At 34.2% G+C, this 18,571-nt stretch overlaps 1 protein-coding gene across 2 annotated transcripts; it reads left to right on the top strand.

The window, feature by feature from the left end:
- Positions 1 to 5,774: 5,774 nt before the first annotated feature.
- Positions 5,775 to 12,627, top strand: LOC129904981 (probable WRKY transcription factor 20). 2 transcript variants are annotated; one of them, XM_055980387.1, is made up of 6 exons: positions 5,775 to 6,152; positions 7,142 to 7,336; positions 8,219 to 8,768; positions 8,893 to 9,049; positions 9,118 to 9,273; positions 11,644 to 12,627. In XM_055980387.1, the coding sequence occupies exons 1-6, from the start codon at positions 5,877 to 5,879 to the stop codon at positions 12,134 to 12,136; spliced, it is 1,827 nt and encodes a 608-aa protein (XP_055836362.1). In that variant the 5' UTR covers positions 5,775 to 5,876; the 3' UTR covers positions 12,137 to 12,627. The 2 variants fall into 2 exon arrangements, with proteins under 2 accessions (XP_055836362.1, XP_055836363.1); XM_055980388.1 differs by lacking the exon at positions 5,775 to 6,152 and adding an exon at positions 6,804 to 6,898.
- Positions 12,628 to 18,571: the final 5,944 nt, after the last annotated feature.

Consider the following 18,571-nt stretch of genomic DNA (forward strand, 5'->3'; position numbering starts at 1 on the left):
TGTAAGGGCGGCCGCGAGCCTGCAACGGCGACGAAGCATCGTCGAAGTGTCTAAGCTTCACAGCAACAGAGGTTGCTGACGTCAGTAGCTATCGTTGGTGCGTCCTGCTCTCCACGGGAGCGGCACATCAACACCAGCAACTTCAACAATTTTTCAAATTCTTTCGAACGGACCCTCAAATTCATTCGATGTCCCGTCCACAAATAAGACATTTTATCCAATTAAAAATAATATTTCAGATTCAATAAAATCAATAAAATAACCATCGGAGATCGTCTTGACAAAATATTAACCAAAATCAATACTTTAACTAAACCAACTAAAATAAAGAAACAATCAAGCGCCCCAAAATCAAATCAACAATCTCGAAATCCAAACTAAAGGTCATACTGGGCCAAAATCAACTTTTCAGAGCTAACGACGTTGAGGATAATCTCATCCAAGTCCATTTACCAATAATATTAATTGAAATTAATCCTTTCAACACAAAAACTCCAAAATGAGGAAAACTCACCCCAAAACTCCCCTGATCACATCAAAAATTAAGTCATCCACCCTGACAAGCCACTAATACACACAAAAACTATAAAAAGGAACTAACTAATTAGAACACACAAAAACAAGCAAATGACCATGAGCATCATCACAAGAAAACACTATAAGAATCTCTTTATCCCCTCTTTCCTCAATCATTTATATTTGGTTAATTATCTGGTTATTTTAATAACATTATTTTCATTACATTCACATTATCAAAGATTAGCAAGATTTAAATTAATTACGTTGCTTATGATCTCATTATTAATAATTTGACTGATTGACCTAATAACAAGATTTTAATCTAAATAGTTTGACATCAACCGTAGAAGCCTAAAAATAGTGATTATCACTGATAATTCTTTGTTGAATTTTTATTTGTCAATCTTGCGAATTGTAATGGGAGGAGAGTAAAAGTTTATTCAAGTTCAAAATAATCTAAGGGGAATAACCTTACGTTAGCATGAGCTGACCTTTTTTATGGGAAAAAACATAACTAAATAATTTTTAAATAGTTATTGCAAATACATGAAATCATTAACTCGTTATCAATTATGACGTATAAAATATTAACCTAAATAGAAAATTATAATATACATGAAATCTGTCATAAATATACATACTATATATATTTGCTTTAAATACAAAAGTTTATACCATACATATACTATAAATATATATTTAATAAATGTTTTTTTTCAAAAAATACTTCAAAAAATAAATTTATACCATGAATATTTATTCCATAAATTTATACTAAAAATATAATATAATCTAACTGTGAAATAAATTATATTTAAAAAAATATATGATATATTTTAGATATAAAATTTTTATACATGCTTATAGACAAATAAAAATGTATATGTTATAATACTATCAATGTTGATTTTACATTGAAAGAAGGAGTAATGTTAAAATAACTTTTATATATACGGACTGTAGTAGAGATAAATTATTGTTATAATATTTTGAATATGCATATGTAGTGAGAGATTAGACATTCTTTTTATGATATATTTTTGCTTAAGGATGGAAAAGAAACTCTTAATTTAAGGTAAATTGATAAATTGTTATAGCATTAGATTAGGGACAATAACTATTTCTTCTGATTCTTAAAATCTGTTACATATGTAAATATAACAATAATTTATTTCTGTAATATTGAAGAAATACTATTATCTATGTTGCTAAGTCTTAAAAACTGTCTTACCACGTAATTTTTTTCTTTTATTATTCCATTTCAAATTAAGGATTTTTAATCTAGGGAAAATTAAGCTCATGCTCCATAAAAACAAAATAATTACAAACAAATGCCCCTTTATAATTCATACCTCCTAAGGCATGAGATCCGTGAGCAAGATATCGTCGCAGTATCAATATACTGACATAGTATCATTGAGGCTGCTTCAGTTCTTAATGATACCACCACAATATATCTATATATTGTCATGGTATGACTGATGTCTACTTTAATCCTTCAGCTACATCTCCATGAAAATCATCATATATTGACATGGTATCATTAAAGATCGTTTCATATAAGCATTAAGGATCATTTCAAACAAATGTTGATTGATACCATCATAGTATATATATACTGTGATGGTATCATAAAGGTTTTCCTAAGTCATTCGATATTACATGAATGATATTACCACAGTACTATATATTCATATATTATAATGATATTGAAAATCCTTAATGAGACACTTTTAAAATCCTCAATGATACCATAACAATATATTGATACCTTATTGATATCATATAACATTGAGCTCTTTTTTTTAAGAAATAAAAATAAAACAATTAAGAGAAAATTATTAAAATCACAATCTTATCTATTAAACTAATTAGTAAATATATTTTTTGTGATACTCCGCCGGTATGTTGATATCATATCGATATCATATAGAGTTGAACTTAATCCTCTGTGATACTCCATCGGTATATCATACCCTATCGGTATCATGTAGGGTGGATGCTGACGTCAGCGCACGAATTTAAAAATAATTATAGAGGGTACAGGGGTAATTAGCTTGGCTGAAGGGATATATAAAAGAATTATTTAAGAAAAGGGTATGAAATGATATATAAATTTGTTTAAATGATCCATTTTGTGTAGTTTTCCTTTAATGTAGTACAACTTAACTCGTGGTCCAACAAGGTTTGGTTGGGCTGTATTGGATTAGTTTTGAAAACTTTACTTCAGTGATATTCAATAAAATTATAATGATACAAAAAATATAAGGGTGTTTGAATTAACTTTTTGAGCAGAAGAAAAGCTAAAAGTTATAACTCAGTTATATTCAATTTTTAATTTTTAGCTTATTTTTATATTTTTTGGCCTAAAAATAGCTATTTAATAATATTTTTTGTTTTTCTCTAACACTTTTAAAAATAAACAAATAAATTTAAAAATAAAAAATTACTTAAAATAAATCAATTCAAACTTCCTCTAGTACATTACTACCTCTACTATTCTAAAATCATACTAGAAACCAACATTTTTCAACCATTATCTCGACATCGCCCTTCAAAAAATATTACACTATCTTCCGTTCGTTATTTATAGATAAGATGTATTTTATTATTTAATATACTAATTAATAGAAATGTGCATCAATTGATTCGGTTCGATTTTATGTATTATCGATTTAGTTTATCGATTTTCAGTTTTGAAATATGCTAACCCAATAACAAATCAATAAAATATTCTTTTATCGATTTTGGTCCTTAACGGTTCGATTTTCGATTTAACCAATAAGAAAATGCTCATAAAATAATTATAAGACTTCTCCAATAATTTAACGCGACAAGACAATAATATAACTTTACGAAATGTTCATAAAATAGAAACAATAGTGACTAACATGAAAAGAACTCTATAAATGCAACACAAATAAAAGAACTAGGACAATAATGTGAATTGAAAGCTAAAGAGCAAAGGTAGTAACTAATAAAGTATTGATATTAATATTTAATATTTATTTAGGGGTAAAGTAGTAAATTACTATTATCTTAATGGGTTATCGATTTACCCAATAACCCAATATTAAAAATCAATATCGAATCAATAACCCGATAATTTTTTTTATAAAATCATTAAAAATCCATTAACCCAATAACATTTTTTTCGATTCAATTTATTGGCCGGTTTGGTTTTTGCACACCCCTACTAATTAATGTGGATTTTTATTAGTAACTTTTAAATTCAAGAAGTGTTTATTTGAAAAAGCTTTTTTTTTATAACTTCTTTATATTTTAATTTTTGATCAAGCTAAACGAGTCAAATCATTTAAGTAAAATTGTATTTATCTAATAAAATAAGAAAGTGTTCTTTTCAAATAGAACCGATGCTAATTCATCTTTTCACACTTGAGAAAATTAGAGAATGAATCTAATGAATATGTTTGAGACTAAAAAAAAGGAAAAATGACAGACACAAATCAGCACCAATCTCAACAAAATTATGACTTATCACATAACTTATCATAAGGTTCGTAGATTATACAACCAAAAAATTTAATTGCACCACATTTAAAAAAAAATCTATATTTTTTAATCAAGCAAACACTGTTAGAGAAAAAAGAAGAAGGGAATTTTCAAGAGATTTGAAAGCACTATGTGACTAGTTTTTTTTTTCCAATTTTTTTACAATAATTGATTTATTTATTCTTAGTGCTCATTTGATCATGAGTTATTTTTATTTTTATTTTGAAAAATTATTTGAACATAAAAGTTTTATAGATTTTGAATTCATTTGAGTTGAATCCCATAATTTTCTGGAATTCAAAATATTCCAAAAAGTAATTTTCAATATAAATCGTTCACAAAAATTTAAAAACATCCAATTTGTATTCATGTTCTAACACGACTCTAATATTTAAATTGAAAACAAATATTATGTTTTTTTTTCAAATTTCATAAGTCTTATACACCCACTTAATATAATATTTAAAATTTTTGAAATTATAGTTGAAATTGTGTTTGATCATAGTATATAGATTTTATTGTTTTTTTAGAATTTGAATATATTTTGTTTTTTACATATGATACTCTCAATTTGTAAAAACAAACAAAATAACCCAACTTGACTTTTACAGCTCCACTATAATAGATTTTATTGTTTTTTAGAATTTGAATGTATTTTTTTTATACATATGATACTCTCATTTGTAAAAACTAACAAAATAACCCAACTTGACTTTTACAACTCCACTATAATACAAAAAAAAAAAAAAAAACATTACTATTGAACATTAAAAGCAACCGCATGAAACAATATTTTCATCTCCCATAACATCGAATTATCGAGCCTCATGAATCAATTGGTGGTTGTAAATGGCAATTTTAATTTGGTTGGTGGGTAAAATAAATGAGGTAATTTTTATAAAAATTGAAAAGTTGGGGTAATATTTAAAAATAAAATACTAATGTACAAAAAGTGTTTAAAAGAATATTTTTGTCATTATTTTTTTATCCCAAAATTACTATATCACCAAAGAAAAGAGATAATTTATCTCAATATTAATTATTAACCCCCGAATAAGTTATCACAAATCTGTCAATCAAACAACAAATTAAATAACACTATAATTTAGGGAAAACTACACAAAATATATCTAATTGTGAAACTATTTATTCAAATTAGATCAAACCCAAACTATTTATCCTTAATAGACCCATGATCTAAACTATTTACCCTCTTACTCAACTTTCTCCTTTCTTATTTTGCGCATGACGTTAGCATCACTGCCATGAATTAATCATTTGTGATATTTCATCGGTATGTTGATACCATATTGGTATTATATATGATTGAGCTGAATTTTCTGTGATAGTGTGTCAGTATATTGACACCTTATCGGTATAGGATTGAACTCTTCTTTTAAGAAATAAAAATAAAACAATTAAGAGAAAATTATTAAAGTCATAATCTTATTTATTAAATTCTAAATTAATAGAAAAATATATTTTTTGTGAACCTCTATCGATATATTGATACTATATCGATATCATATACGATAAAACGTGAATTTTAAAATAAATTTATGTCATTTTAAAATAAAAAAGGATATAAAAATAAATAATTTTTCTTTTTAAAAATATGTGTTCTTTTTCAATTTTTTAATTCTATGGCTATTTGGTATTATCGTTCAAGCCAAACAAGGCCTCTCTTTATTGTCTACCTGCCCTTGTTGGTCTAACCCTCATCGTCCGTGTCCACCCACCCCACACCTCACCCCACCCTCTACCCCAGAGGCCCACACCCCATCCCGTTTCTCTCCTTTTGACTGTGTCTCTTCCTACCTCAAAAAACTCTTCTGAATCCGTCAATGGAAGATTCTCAGTCTCAGTCCTACCCTCACCAATACAGTCACTCATCTCCACTCTCTTCCATCAATGAATCTTCTGAGCAAGTCAAATTCGCAAGCTCCGATGCTGCCTTCGCACACAACTCCTCCGTGGTTGGATCCAACATCAGTGCTAAGTACAAGCTCATGTCACCTGCTAAGCTCCCGATTTCTCGCTCCTCCGCATGTATCACCATCCCTCCTGGTCTCAGTCCTTCATCCTTTCTCGAATCTCCCGTTCTTCTTTCTAACATCAAAGTTAGTTCTTCTTCTCAACAATTGAAATTTATGCTTCCGGTTAATATTATGAGAAATTTCACTTTCATAGTTGAGATCCGATTCCCTAATTAGATGTAAGAAAAGGAAATTGGATATCTTAACTAATATTTTGATTGCTAATCTGGATTAGATTAGATGTTGTTGGAGTAAGGTAGTATAGTTGTGCTGTCTTCAAATTGTTTTCCTTATTTAATACTCTGTAGTGGAGGACCGGAGGAATTTATTGATGTGATTGCTGCTTTTCTTAAAGTACATTTTGAACTATTAATTAGATGTTTGGTTGTTTTCATTTTATTGCTATTTGTTCGTTTGATTCTTTTTCCACTTGAATGCTATTTTGGGCATATATTCGAATTTCTGTAAAATTTGCCACCGTAGGTTCTGATGCTTACATTAGGGACGCTGATATAATTATTCCTCTAGATTCTCATAGAATTATATTCTGTCTTCCTCTGCATATTTAGCCGTCAGTGTGTTTCTTCACATTTTGAATCTTCCTTTTGGCAAGGTACTCAACTTACCACTAAGTTGTTCCATAGTGAAAAAGATACTGTTGTTATGAATGTGGCCATACTAATGGCATCGGAGAGTTATAATACTCTTTTGTTATTTTAACCAGTATGATTATTATAAGTATGTGTGCTGCATGTGTCACTTAAGTCTTATATTGAAAGGTTCCAACTTCAGTGGCTGGTGATGAATCACCTATGAAACTACTATAAGTGGTATCTATATTTCTTGAAATTTTTTCTTGAAAGCATCTACCACCCACCACCGAGATAGAATGATAATTGATAAAGAATTAACAAAAAGGAAAAAGAAAAAACTTTTCTTCCCCCATAAAAAAGCAGGAAGCTGAGAAAAAAAGAGGAAAATTTGTATCACTTTGGTTATCCTATGTTCAGATGCTACTTCTATTTGGAAAGAAGATTGTGATCACTGAATATTATTTCACTTATAACCTGCAGGCTGAGCCGTCTCCGACCACAGGTTCCTTCTCCAAGTTTCAATTAATGCAAGGCTCTAGTGGAAGTGCTGCTTTTTCATTTATGAGAAGCTGCTCCAGTGGAAATGCATACGGTGAAACAACCGGCGAATTTGAGTTTAAGTTTGCTAGTGGATCTAGTTCTACATCAGGATCACTGGCGAAGGAAGCTGCGGTGGTAATGCCCTTGACTGTTATCTTTGGCATTATTGGAAATAAATCACCTAGGTTTTATCCAAAGCCTATATGCTTGAATTAGATTAGAAAAAAGGAAATACAACAAGAGCACTATTGAACATTAATTATTTTCTCTTCCCCCTTTCTAACTTCTCAATTGGCCAATCCATTCCTTCGATTGAGCTGTGCTTGATTGAGAACACCTGCAAGTGAGAGAGTACAAAATTCTTGCATATGAATTTCATCACATCATTTCTTTTTTTAACTAGTAACTGGACCTATTTTTTATTAATAACTTCTATGTAACCAAAGTTGTGGGAACAGGTGGGTTTTTGGTTAATTCCCTCTTTAACAGGAACATAAAAGCAGTACAATGATTGCAACTTTTGTTTTGTTTGTTTTTAGTTTTTGTAACAAGGTGATTACATCTCTTTTGTTAATAGTTCAAGACCCTTAAATGAGTTGATTTTGAAGATTGACTTTATAAAAAATGAAAAGAATGGAGTGTGGCTGTTAAAAGTACAGTCAAAAGGTGTTAACTCATTGCCAGGAAAATGATGATTGGTTTGCATTGTGTATTTGGTTTCCATATATGTTGCCAATTTTTTCCTCTTGTTTTTTATTTGTTTTCTTCTACAGTTGAGTGGATGTGAGGTCTTGATGAATTGCTCATCTCACTTGACTGATACTTTGGGGTTTGGAAGCATTTCCTTTCTTTCTACATTTTTTGGATTTAATGACAAAGGATCCAACAACAATAGGAAGGCCCTGCAGATTTAGTTTTTTTATTTCCTTTTAGTACCTAAAGAAGCAACATGTGAGCCTTATTATTATTTTAACCGAGTTGAATTGAGTTAGTTCCTAATACACTGTTGTAATGAAGATTTCTGCAGGTTTCAACCAACAGCAAAATGAACCTCTGATTCAAGTTCAAGATCGATATCTTTCTCCATCATTAGCATCTTCAGCACTTGTTGAAAGCGAGATGCCTAATTCAAAAGAGCTGAGTCTACCTGCACCTGTTAGTTTAGATGCCTCGTCAATTAGTACTTCTGCTGCTGCAACTGATAATGAGGAAATAAAACAGAGAGGTCAATCAAATCCAAGCTCGCAAGGGTCACATGCTGATAATAAAGATGTATCATCAGTAACAGCTGAGAGATCATCAGAAGATGGGTATAACTGGAGAAAGTATGGCCAGAAACTTGTTAAAGGAAGTGAATTCCCAAGGAGCTACTACAAATGTACATACCCTAACTGTGACGTTAAAAAGATATTTGAGCGCTCTCCTGATGGACAAATAACAGAGATTGTGTATAAAGGTTCCCATGATCATCCTAAACCCCAACCCAGCCGTAGGTTTACTCCTGGTGCGCTTACGTCCATCCAAGAAGACAGAGGTGAGAGAGATGCATGCCTCACTGGTCAAGAAGGTAAACTGAATTGCTCTTTAAGGGTTGTTTCCCACTCAACAAATGCATGACATGGTTGTCCTTATTGAAGTTTCTTTAATCTCATATGGAATTATTCCTCTCTTTGGTTTATCTTTTCTTGAAGACAAATTCAACACTAATGCCCCGACTACTAACACTGAGCCCAGTGGTACTCCACTATCGCCTCGACAAGCAGATGATGATGGTCTTGAAGGTACAGTGTCTCAGTTGCACAACACTAATGATCAGATGGACGAGGATGATCCATTTGCAAAAAGAAGGTAAAAACTAAGGGTCCTAAATTTATTCCTGTGTTGTAGTTCGATTTAACAATTGATTCTTTAAGCAGGAAAATGGATGGTGGCGTGGATATTACACCAGTTGTTAAGCCTATCCGCGAACCACGTGTTGTTGTTCAAACTGTGAGTGAAGTTGATATATTGGATGATGGATACAGGTGGCGGAAATATGGTCAAAAGGTGGTCCGTGGTAATCCTAATCCCAGGTATGTAAAGCATTGTGTGGCATCTAATGCTAAGTGTCTGAAGTTCATGGTGGTTAAGAGGTTGTTTTATGGTCCAAAGAAAATCAATACTTTTAGGGGGGTTTCCCCATAATGTTCTAACTTCTAAGCCATCTTTCTAGGTGATTCGATAGATTCCCCTCTCAATAACAGTATTATTTAGCAAATTGAAGAAATAGATAGTCAACCATTATTTTGGATGAGGTGAGATGAGATGTAGTGGTGATGTCTTATTAAGCTGTGAACTGAAACTTATTGAACAATCCCATACAACCATAACTGGAAGAATTGGGAAGTCGTGTTATAGCAGAAAGCTTTGGGTCTGTAACACAGCTTAGAATGTTAGCACTTTCAACTAATTAGACTCTCTAAATGAGGGTCTTAGATGAACCTGTACCGATTGTTGAGAAATGATTTGAAATCATTTATATGTCAATTATCATTGCTTGGTAGCCATTTGCATAAATCAAATAAAATTTATATGTGAAATGAACATATTTAGCTCTCCAACCCTCCCTCTCCCCCATCTAGCAGTGACTCTTCTGATCCCTTTTTCCACCTAATTTTTTTGTTTGATTTATGTTATATTATTTACACTCAATTTTTTTTACATTAGATTTTTCTTGGTTCTGAATCTACTCCAATTTTATCTATCGCAGTATTAATAATACAAGAACAACATACCTAGTGTAATCCCACAAAGTGGAGTCTGAGGAGGGGAGAGTGTACGCAAACCTTACCCCTACCTTGGAGTTAGAGAGGCATTTCATAGTATTAATAATATGTATCGAAATTGTCTATGTTAATAATAGATTAATGGCAGCAGTGCCGTTATTGAATGTATTACTTTGACAACTTTTTTTTTTGGGCTAAAATCTGTTTGAGGTTAATTACCACTTGATGCCCTGTAGCCTGTAGGTTAAGTTACAGCAATTGAAGCTGCCGTTAGAGAAACAGTCACTCTAGTAATCATTTATATCCAATCTGTGCTTTTCTCTGCTCATTTAATTGTTGGTACTCTGGAGAGCTCCTTAATAGCATAATGGCCTAAAGTATTTGGAGGTCCTAGATTCAACTCTCATACCCTTGAAATGCTGAAGCAAAGCAAGGTTTAATATGCACCTGCATGACTGTGTGTGAACCCTGTGTCTCTAAAATTTAGAAAGTTGGACCACTCAGTATTTCATCTATTTGCCAAAGGGCTGGTTGTAATGCCCTTGTTTCAGAAGCAGACCATAGAGTTCTATATGCAGCTTATCAAGCAAACATTTCAGAATGAGCTGAATGTACTTCTAGTGAGACATCTAAGTAGTAAAGGGTGAATGGTTTCAGGTTTAATTGATTATCTTCTGGTAAATGTTTAATTAGGAGTCTAGGACAAGTGAATAAAACCTTACATGTGTTAAAATATCAAGGTAGTTTGTGACTAGATTCATACACACCCAGATGCATTGTATTGAATAAAGAAAATCATATAGAATATATTCTATAGGATACCTCAGGATATTCTCTATTTGATTATAGAATATTTACTTATTTTATCAGTATAGGTATTGATTACCTACTATATTATGTATTAGGTCAATTATTTTTTTATTTTTTTCACAAAATGAATATCTGATCTCCTAAATTTTCTTGGGATAATTAACAGTAGATGGCCATTCGGTCATTTTTATTACCAAAAAATTGGCCATTCGGTGTATATTCATGGATATTCGGTGTATATTTCATGTATAGAGTGTATCATAATGTATATTTAGTGTATAACTCATGTATAAGTAATCTGTATAGTATAGTTAGTGTATACTTTCTATGACTTTTGACAAACTATATTATTTAGTTACTGTATATTTCTTATGATTTTGGCTATTTTTTTTTATGTAAATAAAACATAGCTATATTTGTTGTAAACTAATTAGTTTATTGTATATATTTGAAATTGTGCCAATTTTCTTTTTGAAACTCAAAATACCCTTAATTAGATTTCATGGGTGGAAATTACTTAAACTGAAGACTGAGCAGGCAGAGAGATCATGCATCTAACAATTCATCAAATCTCTGATAAACTTCTGAATATCTTTGCATGGAGGACCTGGTGATGTTTCATTAATTTGGCATACTTTAAACAGGAAGGTGAAAGAACCTAGATTGTTGATCTCTCTTTCAATTTTGTAGTTTTTGGAAGGAGGGTGATTATTTAGATATCATTTTAGGTATTATAGAACATAGTTAGTTTACCTCTAAATCTGTAAAGTCTACATCCAAAATACAATGAACCTGTGGTTTGATGTTTCTTCACTATAGGCGTGAGTTTCTTTATGTTTTTCTGGTATTCATGTGAATGTGATGTAGGAGTTATTACAAGTGCACCAATGCTGGATGCCCTGTCAGGAAACATGTGGAGAGGGCATCCCATGATCCCAAAGCTGTAATAACTACATATGAGGGGAAACACAATCACGATGTACCAGCAGCTAGGACTAATAACCATGAAATGGCTGGATCGGCGCCTGTAACTGGGGGTTCAAGGGTCAGGAGGGAAGATAATGGCTCAGTTAGCTTGGATCTAGGTGTTGGTATAGGATATGGTATGGAGAATAGACGCAATGGACAACTTCGCACACTGCCTGCAGAAACTGTACATAGCCAAGTTCAGGTTTCAGGTTCTAGTATGATGGTAGTACAGCCAGCTACAGTTGCGTCATGCTACAATATTTTAAATGGTGGAATAAGCCGGTTTGGAACTATAGAAAATCGCGTTCAGGGCACTGGGTTTGAGACTATGCCCTTGCAATCATCTGCTCAATGTCCTCAAAACTATGGAAGGATACTTTTGGGCCCGTGAATCCTGTGAATGTTTCTTCCTTCAGGCAAAAGTTAAAAATAAGAAACCTCCATCTGTTTTCTTTTTCAGCTTCTTGGGGGATTACAGAAGGCTACATCTCTTGTTGGTATATACACTTCGCTTCAGAATTGAGAACCCAACATGTTGTATGATACAGGTTCACCAAGTATTCATTATGTAATTAGCTTTATTATCCCAGTTGCTTTATAACAACAGTATGCTACAAAATGTAACAACTATGCATGTCTGAGTAGATGTGAGCGTCATTATTTTCGCCCAACAGTAGGCAAAATTTGCTCGGCTTAGTTGTGAAGAACTTGAAAGTATGGGCTCCATTTAGGAAATTATAAGATACTTTAATATGCTGTATTTTCTGTAATATGGTAGTAGACACGTGTGAAATGTATCCTCCCAATATAGGCTTTGTACAATAGACATTTGTGGTTCGATTCCTTTCTGGATTCCGCACATAGCGGAAGGTTTAGTGCATTGGACTCTTTTTTTTTTTTTTTTTTTTTTTAGGTAAAGAAAAGATTTGGTTCTGATGAATATGCATTTTGTACTTTTCCAGTTGATGCTCTTGTGTCCTTTAAGTTTACTCTCGCATGGCCGCATTTGTAGGTATTTGCGCTGCACAAACCCAGGCAACGTTTTTGCTTAATTCACATGGATTTAGTTTATATATTGATTTAGAGTTGTAAATATGAGCTAGGCTTGTTTGGCTGGCTCAACTTCTGATTTGATAGGGTTTTAATAAAAAAAAAGCATTTGTACTTCAAAAAAGTAAAATATTTACCTTTACATGTCCCATTACTTTCATACTCTTTTTTATTTTAAAGTCATGCGTTGATGTTATGTTAATGTTAGCGTCCATCTTTTTTTCCTCTATGATATCATCACAGTATATGAATATACTCTGATGGTATTAAAGAATAACTGAACAATGTTTTCATTAAAAGACTACTTCTTCTTCCTTGATATTATCAAAGTACAATAAACTCGGGTGGTATCAAAGAGTAACGAGGTAGTGTTTTCATTGAGGTTTGTTTCAATCCTTCGATGAGATTATACGGTATCTACATACTGTTATGATATCATTGATGTATGTTTCAATTCTTCAATATTTTAATTTTAAAACAGTTAAAAAAAGAGTCATAATTTAGATACAATTTTTTAAAAATTTGCAAAAGGGAAAAAATTATAAAAATATATTTTATACTAACTTAAAGTTTAATAAATAATATTGTGACTTTCATAATTTTTTCTTAATTGTTTCTTATTTACTTCTTACAAAAAGAGCCAAATTCTATATGATACCAATATGGTATCAATATAATGACGGAGTATCACTGATGATTAAGCTCAGTTCTATATGATATCGACATGATATCAATATACCGACGGAGTATTACAGAGGATTAATTCATAGTTGTGATGTTGACGTCATGCGTGAAATAAGAAAATATAAAAAGGGGTAGGCGTATAAATAGTTTGAGTCGTGGGTCTATTAAGGATAAATAGTTTGGGTTGGTCCAATTTGGATAAATAATTTCACTAATGGGTCCAATTTATGTAGTTTTTCCAAAATTTTAGGAGTCTATTTAAGAACATGACTTTTTAGCCTGATCCGAATAAGCCTGTTGGTTTGTGGGGCTTGAGCAATGTGGATTGGGTTGGATCGTGGGCTGAATAAGATAAAATAAAGTAGAATACTAAAAATAAGTAAATAATAAGAGGAGTCAAACTCAAAGTCTACTTAAATCATCGTAGGTAAGTAATACTATCATTAACTATTTAGTTTACTTATTATTATCTTTATTTGGTTCAAATAATATCATGTCAAAAATTATTTCGTTTCGCAGAAACTTTCTTGAGTTGTCATATTAGGCTTTCTATGAAAATGTACCTATTTTTGTTAGTGAAGTTATGATAAAATTTATATACTAGACGAAATGGTTATGGGACGAACTCAGTACAATGTCGAAAAAGTTTTTTTTTTTTTGGGAATGGGAACAGACCCTACATGAGGCTCCCACCTCTCGTGCACAGTCAGGGGTTGAGCAACACCCCCAAGCCTTAACATAAATAACAAAAGTAAAAATACAAGGAGGGGGACATAAAACCTTACCTCCGATCCTATGTTGGTTCATAAGTCGGCTAACCTACTAAGGTCGGCTAACTCATCCCCGGTACAAAACAAAAGGGTCTAACTATAACTAGAAAGCAGTAAACCTATGAGAGGACTCCTCCCAGTACAAATCGGCTAAGAAAGCATAAATGAGGGAGACTCTCCCCTTCCATGAGAATACAATAAAGTAACCTACACTAGTCCTATTCAAATATGCTACAACTCAGACATAGTGTCACGACCCAAAAACTGAGGTCATGATGGCACACATCTCAAAACCCAATCTGATGTGTAACCCTAAAAATAAAATTCATACAAGACTTCCAAAGAGGAAAGTGATTCCACGATTTAAATAAAAAGAAAAAAAAATAATGAAGAAATTATCCCAAAACCTGGTGTCATAAGTATAAAGAGCATCTAATACAAGGTTCGAATCTGAAGATACAACATAAGTCTCTGAATGATACAAAAGACTGAAAAATAAAGATAGACTAGTGACGATCCGAATTCTGGGACCTCACCACTAATCTGAGAATTACACAATCCGCTAGAATATTAACTGCCACATGGGGTACCCCGATTAGTATCTGCATCAAAAAGGGACACAGAAGTAGGGGTGAGTACAATTCACATGTACTCAGTAGGTTTTAGCTGACTGAGTATAAGGAATTAATCAAACCTATGAAGTAAACTAAGGAACGCTTCCACCTGCATATAGAAAAGTCCCACTTCGGCATCGGTGCCGCCAGTTTATATATATAGTGGCACGAATAAAGTATAATAACAACTCATAATCACAATTAATCAAATAATTCAAGCAGCACAAATGTCAATGCAATGCAATGCAATATGATGATGCAATGATGTGGTGGTACGGTGGAATCAAGACTGTCGCACAGCCTGTCGTATACACCTGCCGAGCTGTGCTACCAAGCAGGACCCATGGGGGTCTCGCAGACCATATACCTCAACCAAAATATCTCATTATCCTTGCCACCTCCTCGTGGTCAAGGGATCACAATGCATCCACTACCCTGCCGGAAAACTACCTCGGTCAGGGACTCAAGATACAAAGGTTGGGATCACAATGCATCCACTACCCTACCGGAAAACTGCCTCGGTCAGGGACTCAAGATACAAAGGTTTAAAGGTGTTTCATTTTCTTTCTCAAAAAGAATTTCCATATTTCTCAACTTCCCATGTTTCATGATGTGATGAATGAGGATGAATGCATCAAAACACATATGCATGGAAGTAATAATCAACTCACATGTGGTATAATGTTCAAAGTTCTCAAAACTTAACCTACACATGATATTCACCCTCAATAAATAGTAACGGGAAGAACACACTTTCATTTAAATATTCACCCCTTTCTCAACAATATTTCAATACTCAAGTATGCTCAAAACCCCCAACTCAATCTCTTAGGCGGCATCACAAGTCAAATAATATACTCAAGCCTCTCTCTTAGGCAAATCATAATTCACATGCTCTCAAAGCAAATAAGATAACAAATAAGGCCCCCACACGGGCTATGTAATACAAATAAACCCCGTCACGGCAACACATTAATAAATAAGCCTCCACACGGACATCATAATATATATAACATTCTCAACTCATACTACAACCCCATCCCAAAGTCTATAACATATGAATGATTAATTACCCCATCTCAATCTCAAAGAAAGATAGCCAAACCTACCTCAATTGCCGAAACCGCACTCGAATACCTCCACCGGACAAGTAACTCTCGAATTCAGCGCTCGGAATGACAACCCACTATCAACAATGAAACATACACGTCACAAGGAGTCCAATGACACCCATATTGATAGGTTTCGGAACCGGGGGTAAAATGGTCCAAAAATTAACTATTTTCGAAAAGGGTCAAATCTGTAAATTTATTGAACAATCTCATTCTATTGGTAATAAGGAACTCATGGTTGAAAAACCCATAAAAATAGAGCTCAAAACGAGTTGGAAATCACAATTTTCCTTAAATTCGGATTAGGGAAGAAACAAGGATTTTTGGGGTTTGAAACTAAAATTTAAGAGTTAAAATCGTCAAAAACTTAATGAAAAAGGAAGGTTTTAGGTCAAAAATCACTTACCCAACACTTTGCCTCGAAAATCTCTTCTCAAATCACCTCAAGGAGTTCAAGAACTCAAACAAATGTTGAAAAATATTGAAATGAGAAGAAAGGGGCATTTTCTGCCCAAAAAGTTACTGTTCACGCGTGTTACTGTTCACGCGTGTTTTGTACAAATTTACGAAAATCACCCTCAAGGTCATTACAATATCCACCACTAAAAAGGATGTTCGTCCTCGAACATAAGATAAAATAAAGTACCTGGGGTCTCAAAAAGCTGAGGGTATCGAGCCTGCATATCAGACTCTAACTCCCAAGTCGCCTCCTCAGCAGGCCGATGCTGCCACTGCACCTTGACCGAAGCGACCTCCTTGGTCCTGAGTCTACGAAGCCGCCTATCTAGAATAACTGTCGGCTCCTCCTCATAAGTCAAATCCGGACTCAACTCTACCGCATCATAAGAAATCACATGAGACTCATCCGGTATGTACTTGCGAAGCATAGAAACATGAAACACCGGATGGACAGCTGACAATTTAGGGGGTAAGGCCAACTTATACGCCACTCCACCTACTCTCCTCAGGATTTCAAACGGGCCAACAAACCTTGGGCTAAGCTTGCCCTTCTTTCCGAACCTCATCACACCCTTCATGGGCGATATTTTAAGCCACACGCAATCACCCACCATGAACTCTAAGGGACGAACCCTCCTATCAGCATAACTCTTCTGACGACTCTGAGCTGTCAATAGTCGACCCTGAATCAAACGTACCCGCTCCACAGCATCCCTAAGTAAGTCAGTATCCAATGCATCAACCGCAACAGAATCAAACCATCCAATGGGTGATCGACACCTACGACCATACAATGCCTCAAATGGTGCCATTTGAATGCTGGAGTGATAACTGTTATTATAGGCAAACTCTGCTAAGGGCAAGTGTTGGTCCCATCGGGCACCAAAATCAATCACACAGGCCCTAAGCATATCCTCCAACACCTGAATAGTCCGTTCAGACTGACCATCGGTTTGGGGATGAAATGCTGAACTCATCTCTAGTCGCGTACCCAAACCACGCTGTAATGCCTTCCAAAAGTGAGAGGTGAACACTGAACCCCGATCCGATACAATAGAGATAGGCACCCCATGCAGCCTAACAATCTCACGAAGATAGATCCTAGCTAACTGATCCGCATTGTAGCTAGTCTTCACCGGAAGGAAATGGGCTGATTTGGTCAATCGATCCACAATCACCCAGACAGAGTCATACTTACCCAATGCCATGGGTAATCCAGACACGAAGTCCATAGTGATACGCTCCCATTTCCACTCAGGAATGGGCATCCTTTGCATAGGACCACCCGGTTTCTGATGCTCATACTTCACTTGTTGGCAATTTAGACACTTAGCCACAAAATCAATAATGTCTCTCTTCATGCCACACCACCAATAATGTTGTTTCAAGTCATGAAACATCTTTGCCACTCCCGGGTGAATCGAATACTTGGAACAATGAGCCTCCTCTAATATCATACGTACCCATTCACTAACCTTGGGCACACAAATGCGACCATTAATCCTCAAAACTCCTTCCTGATCAAGAGAGGCTGATTTTGCTTCACCACTCAACACTTTGTCTCGAATGGCCCTCAACTTTTCATCTTCAAACTGGTGTGTACGAATCTGGTCCATCAAAGTAGACCTAGCCTCCACAAATGCCAAAATACCATGATGTGTAGAAATATCCAGTCGGACCAACTGTCTAGCCAATGACTGAACCTCCAACGCCAAAGGCCTCTCCACAGCCTTAAGAAAGGCCAAACTACCCATGCTAGATGCTTTGCGACTCAGGGCATCCGCTACCACATTAGCTTTGCCCGGATGATAAAGTATGGTAATGTCATAGTCTTTCAATAACTCTAACCACCTACGCTGCCGCATGTTCAGATTCGGCTGAGAAAAGATATACTTAAGGCTACGGTGGTCAGTATAGACCTCGCAATGCACTCCATAGAGATAATGCCTCCACAACTTCAGAACAAACACCACTGCTGCTAACTCTAAGTCGTGGGTAGGATGGTTCTTCTCATGTACCTTCAACTGTCGAGAAGCATAAGCTATAACTCTACCTTTTTGCATCAATACACCACCCAAGCCGACTCCCGAAGCATCACAAAACACAATAAATGCCACGCCCTCCTCGGGTAAGGCTA

Source organism: Solanum dulcamara, chromosome 10 (genome assembly GCF_947179165.1).
Source record: "Solanum dulcamara chromosome 10, daSolDulc1.2, whole genome shotgun sequence".
Taxonomy (NCBI): Eukaryota; Viridiplantae; Streptophyta; class Magnoliopsida; order Solanales; family Solanaceae; genus Solanum; species Solanum dulcamara.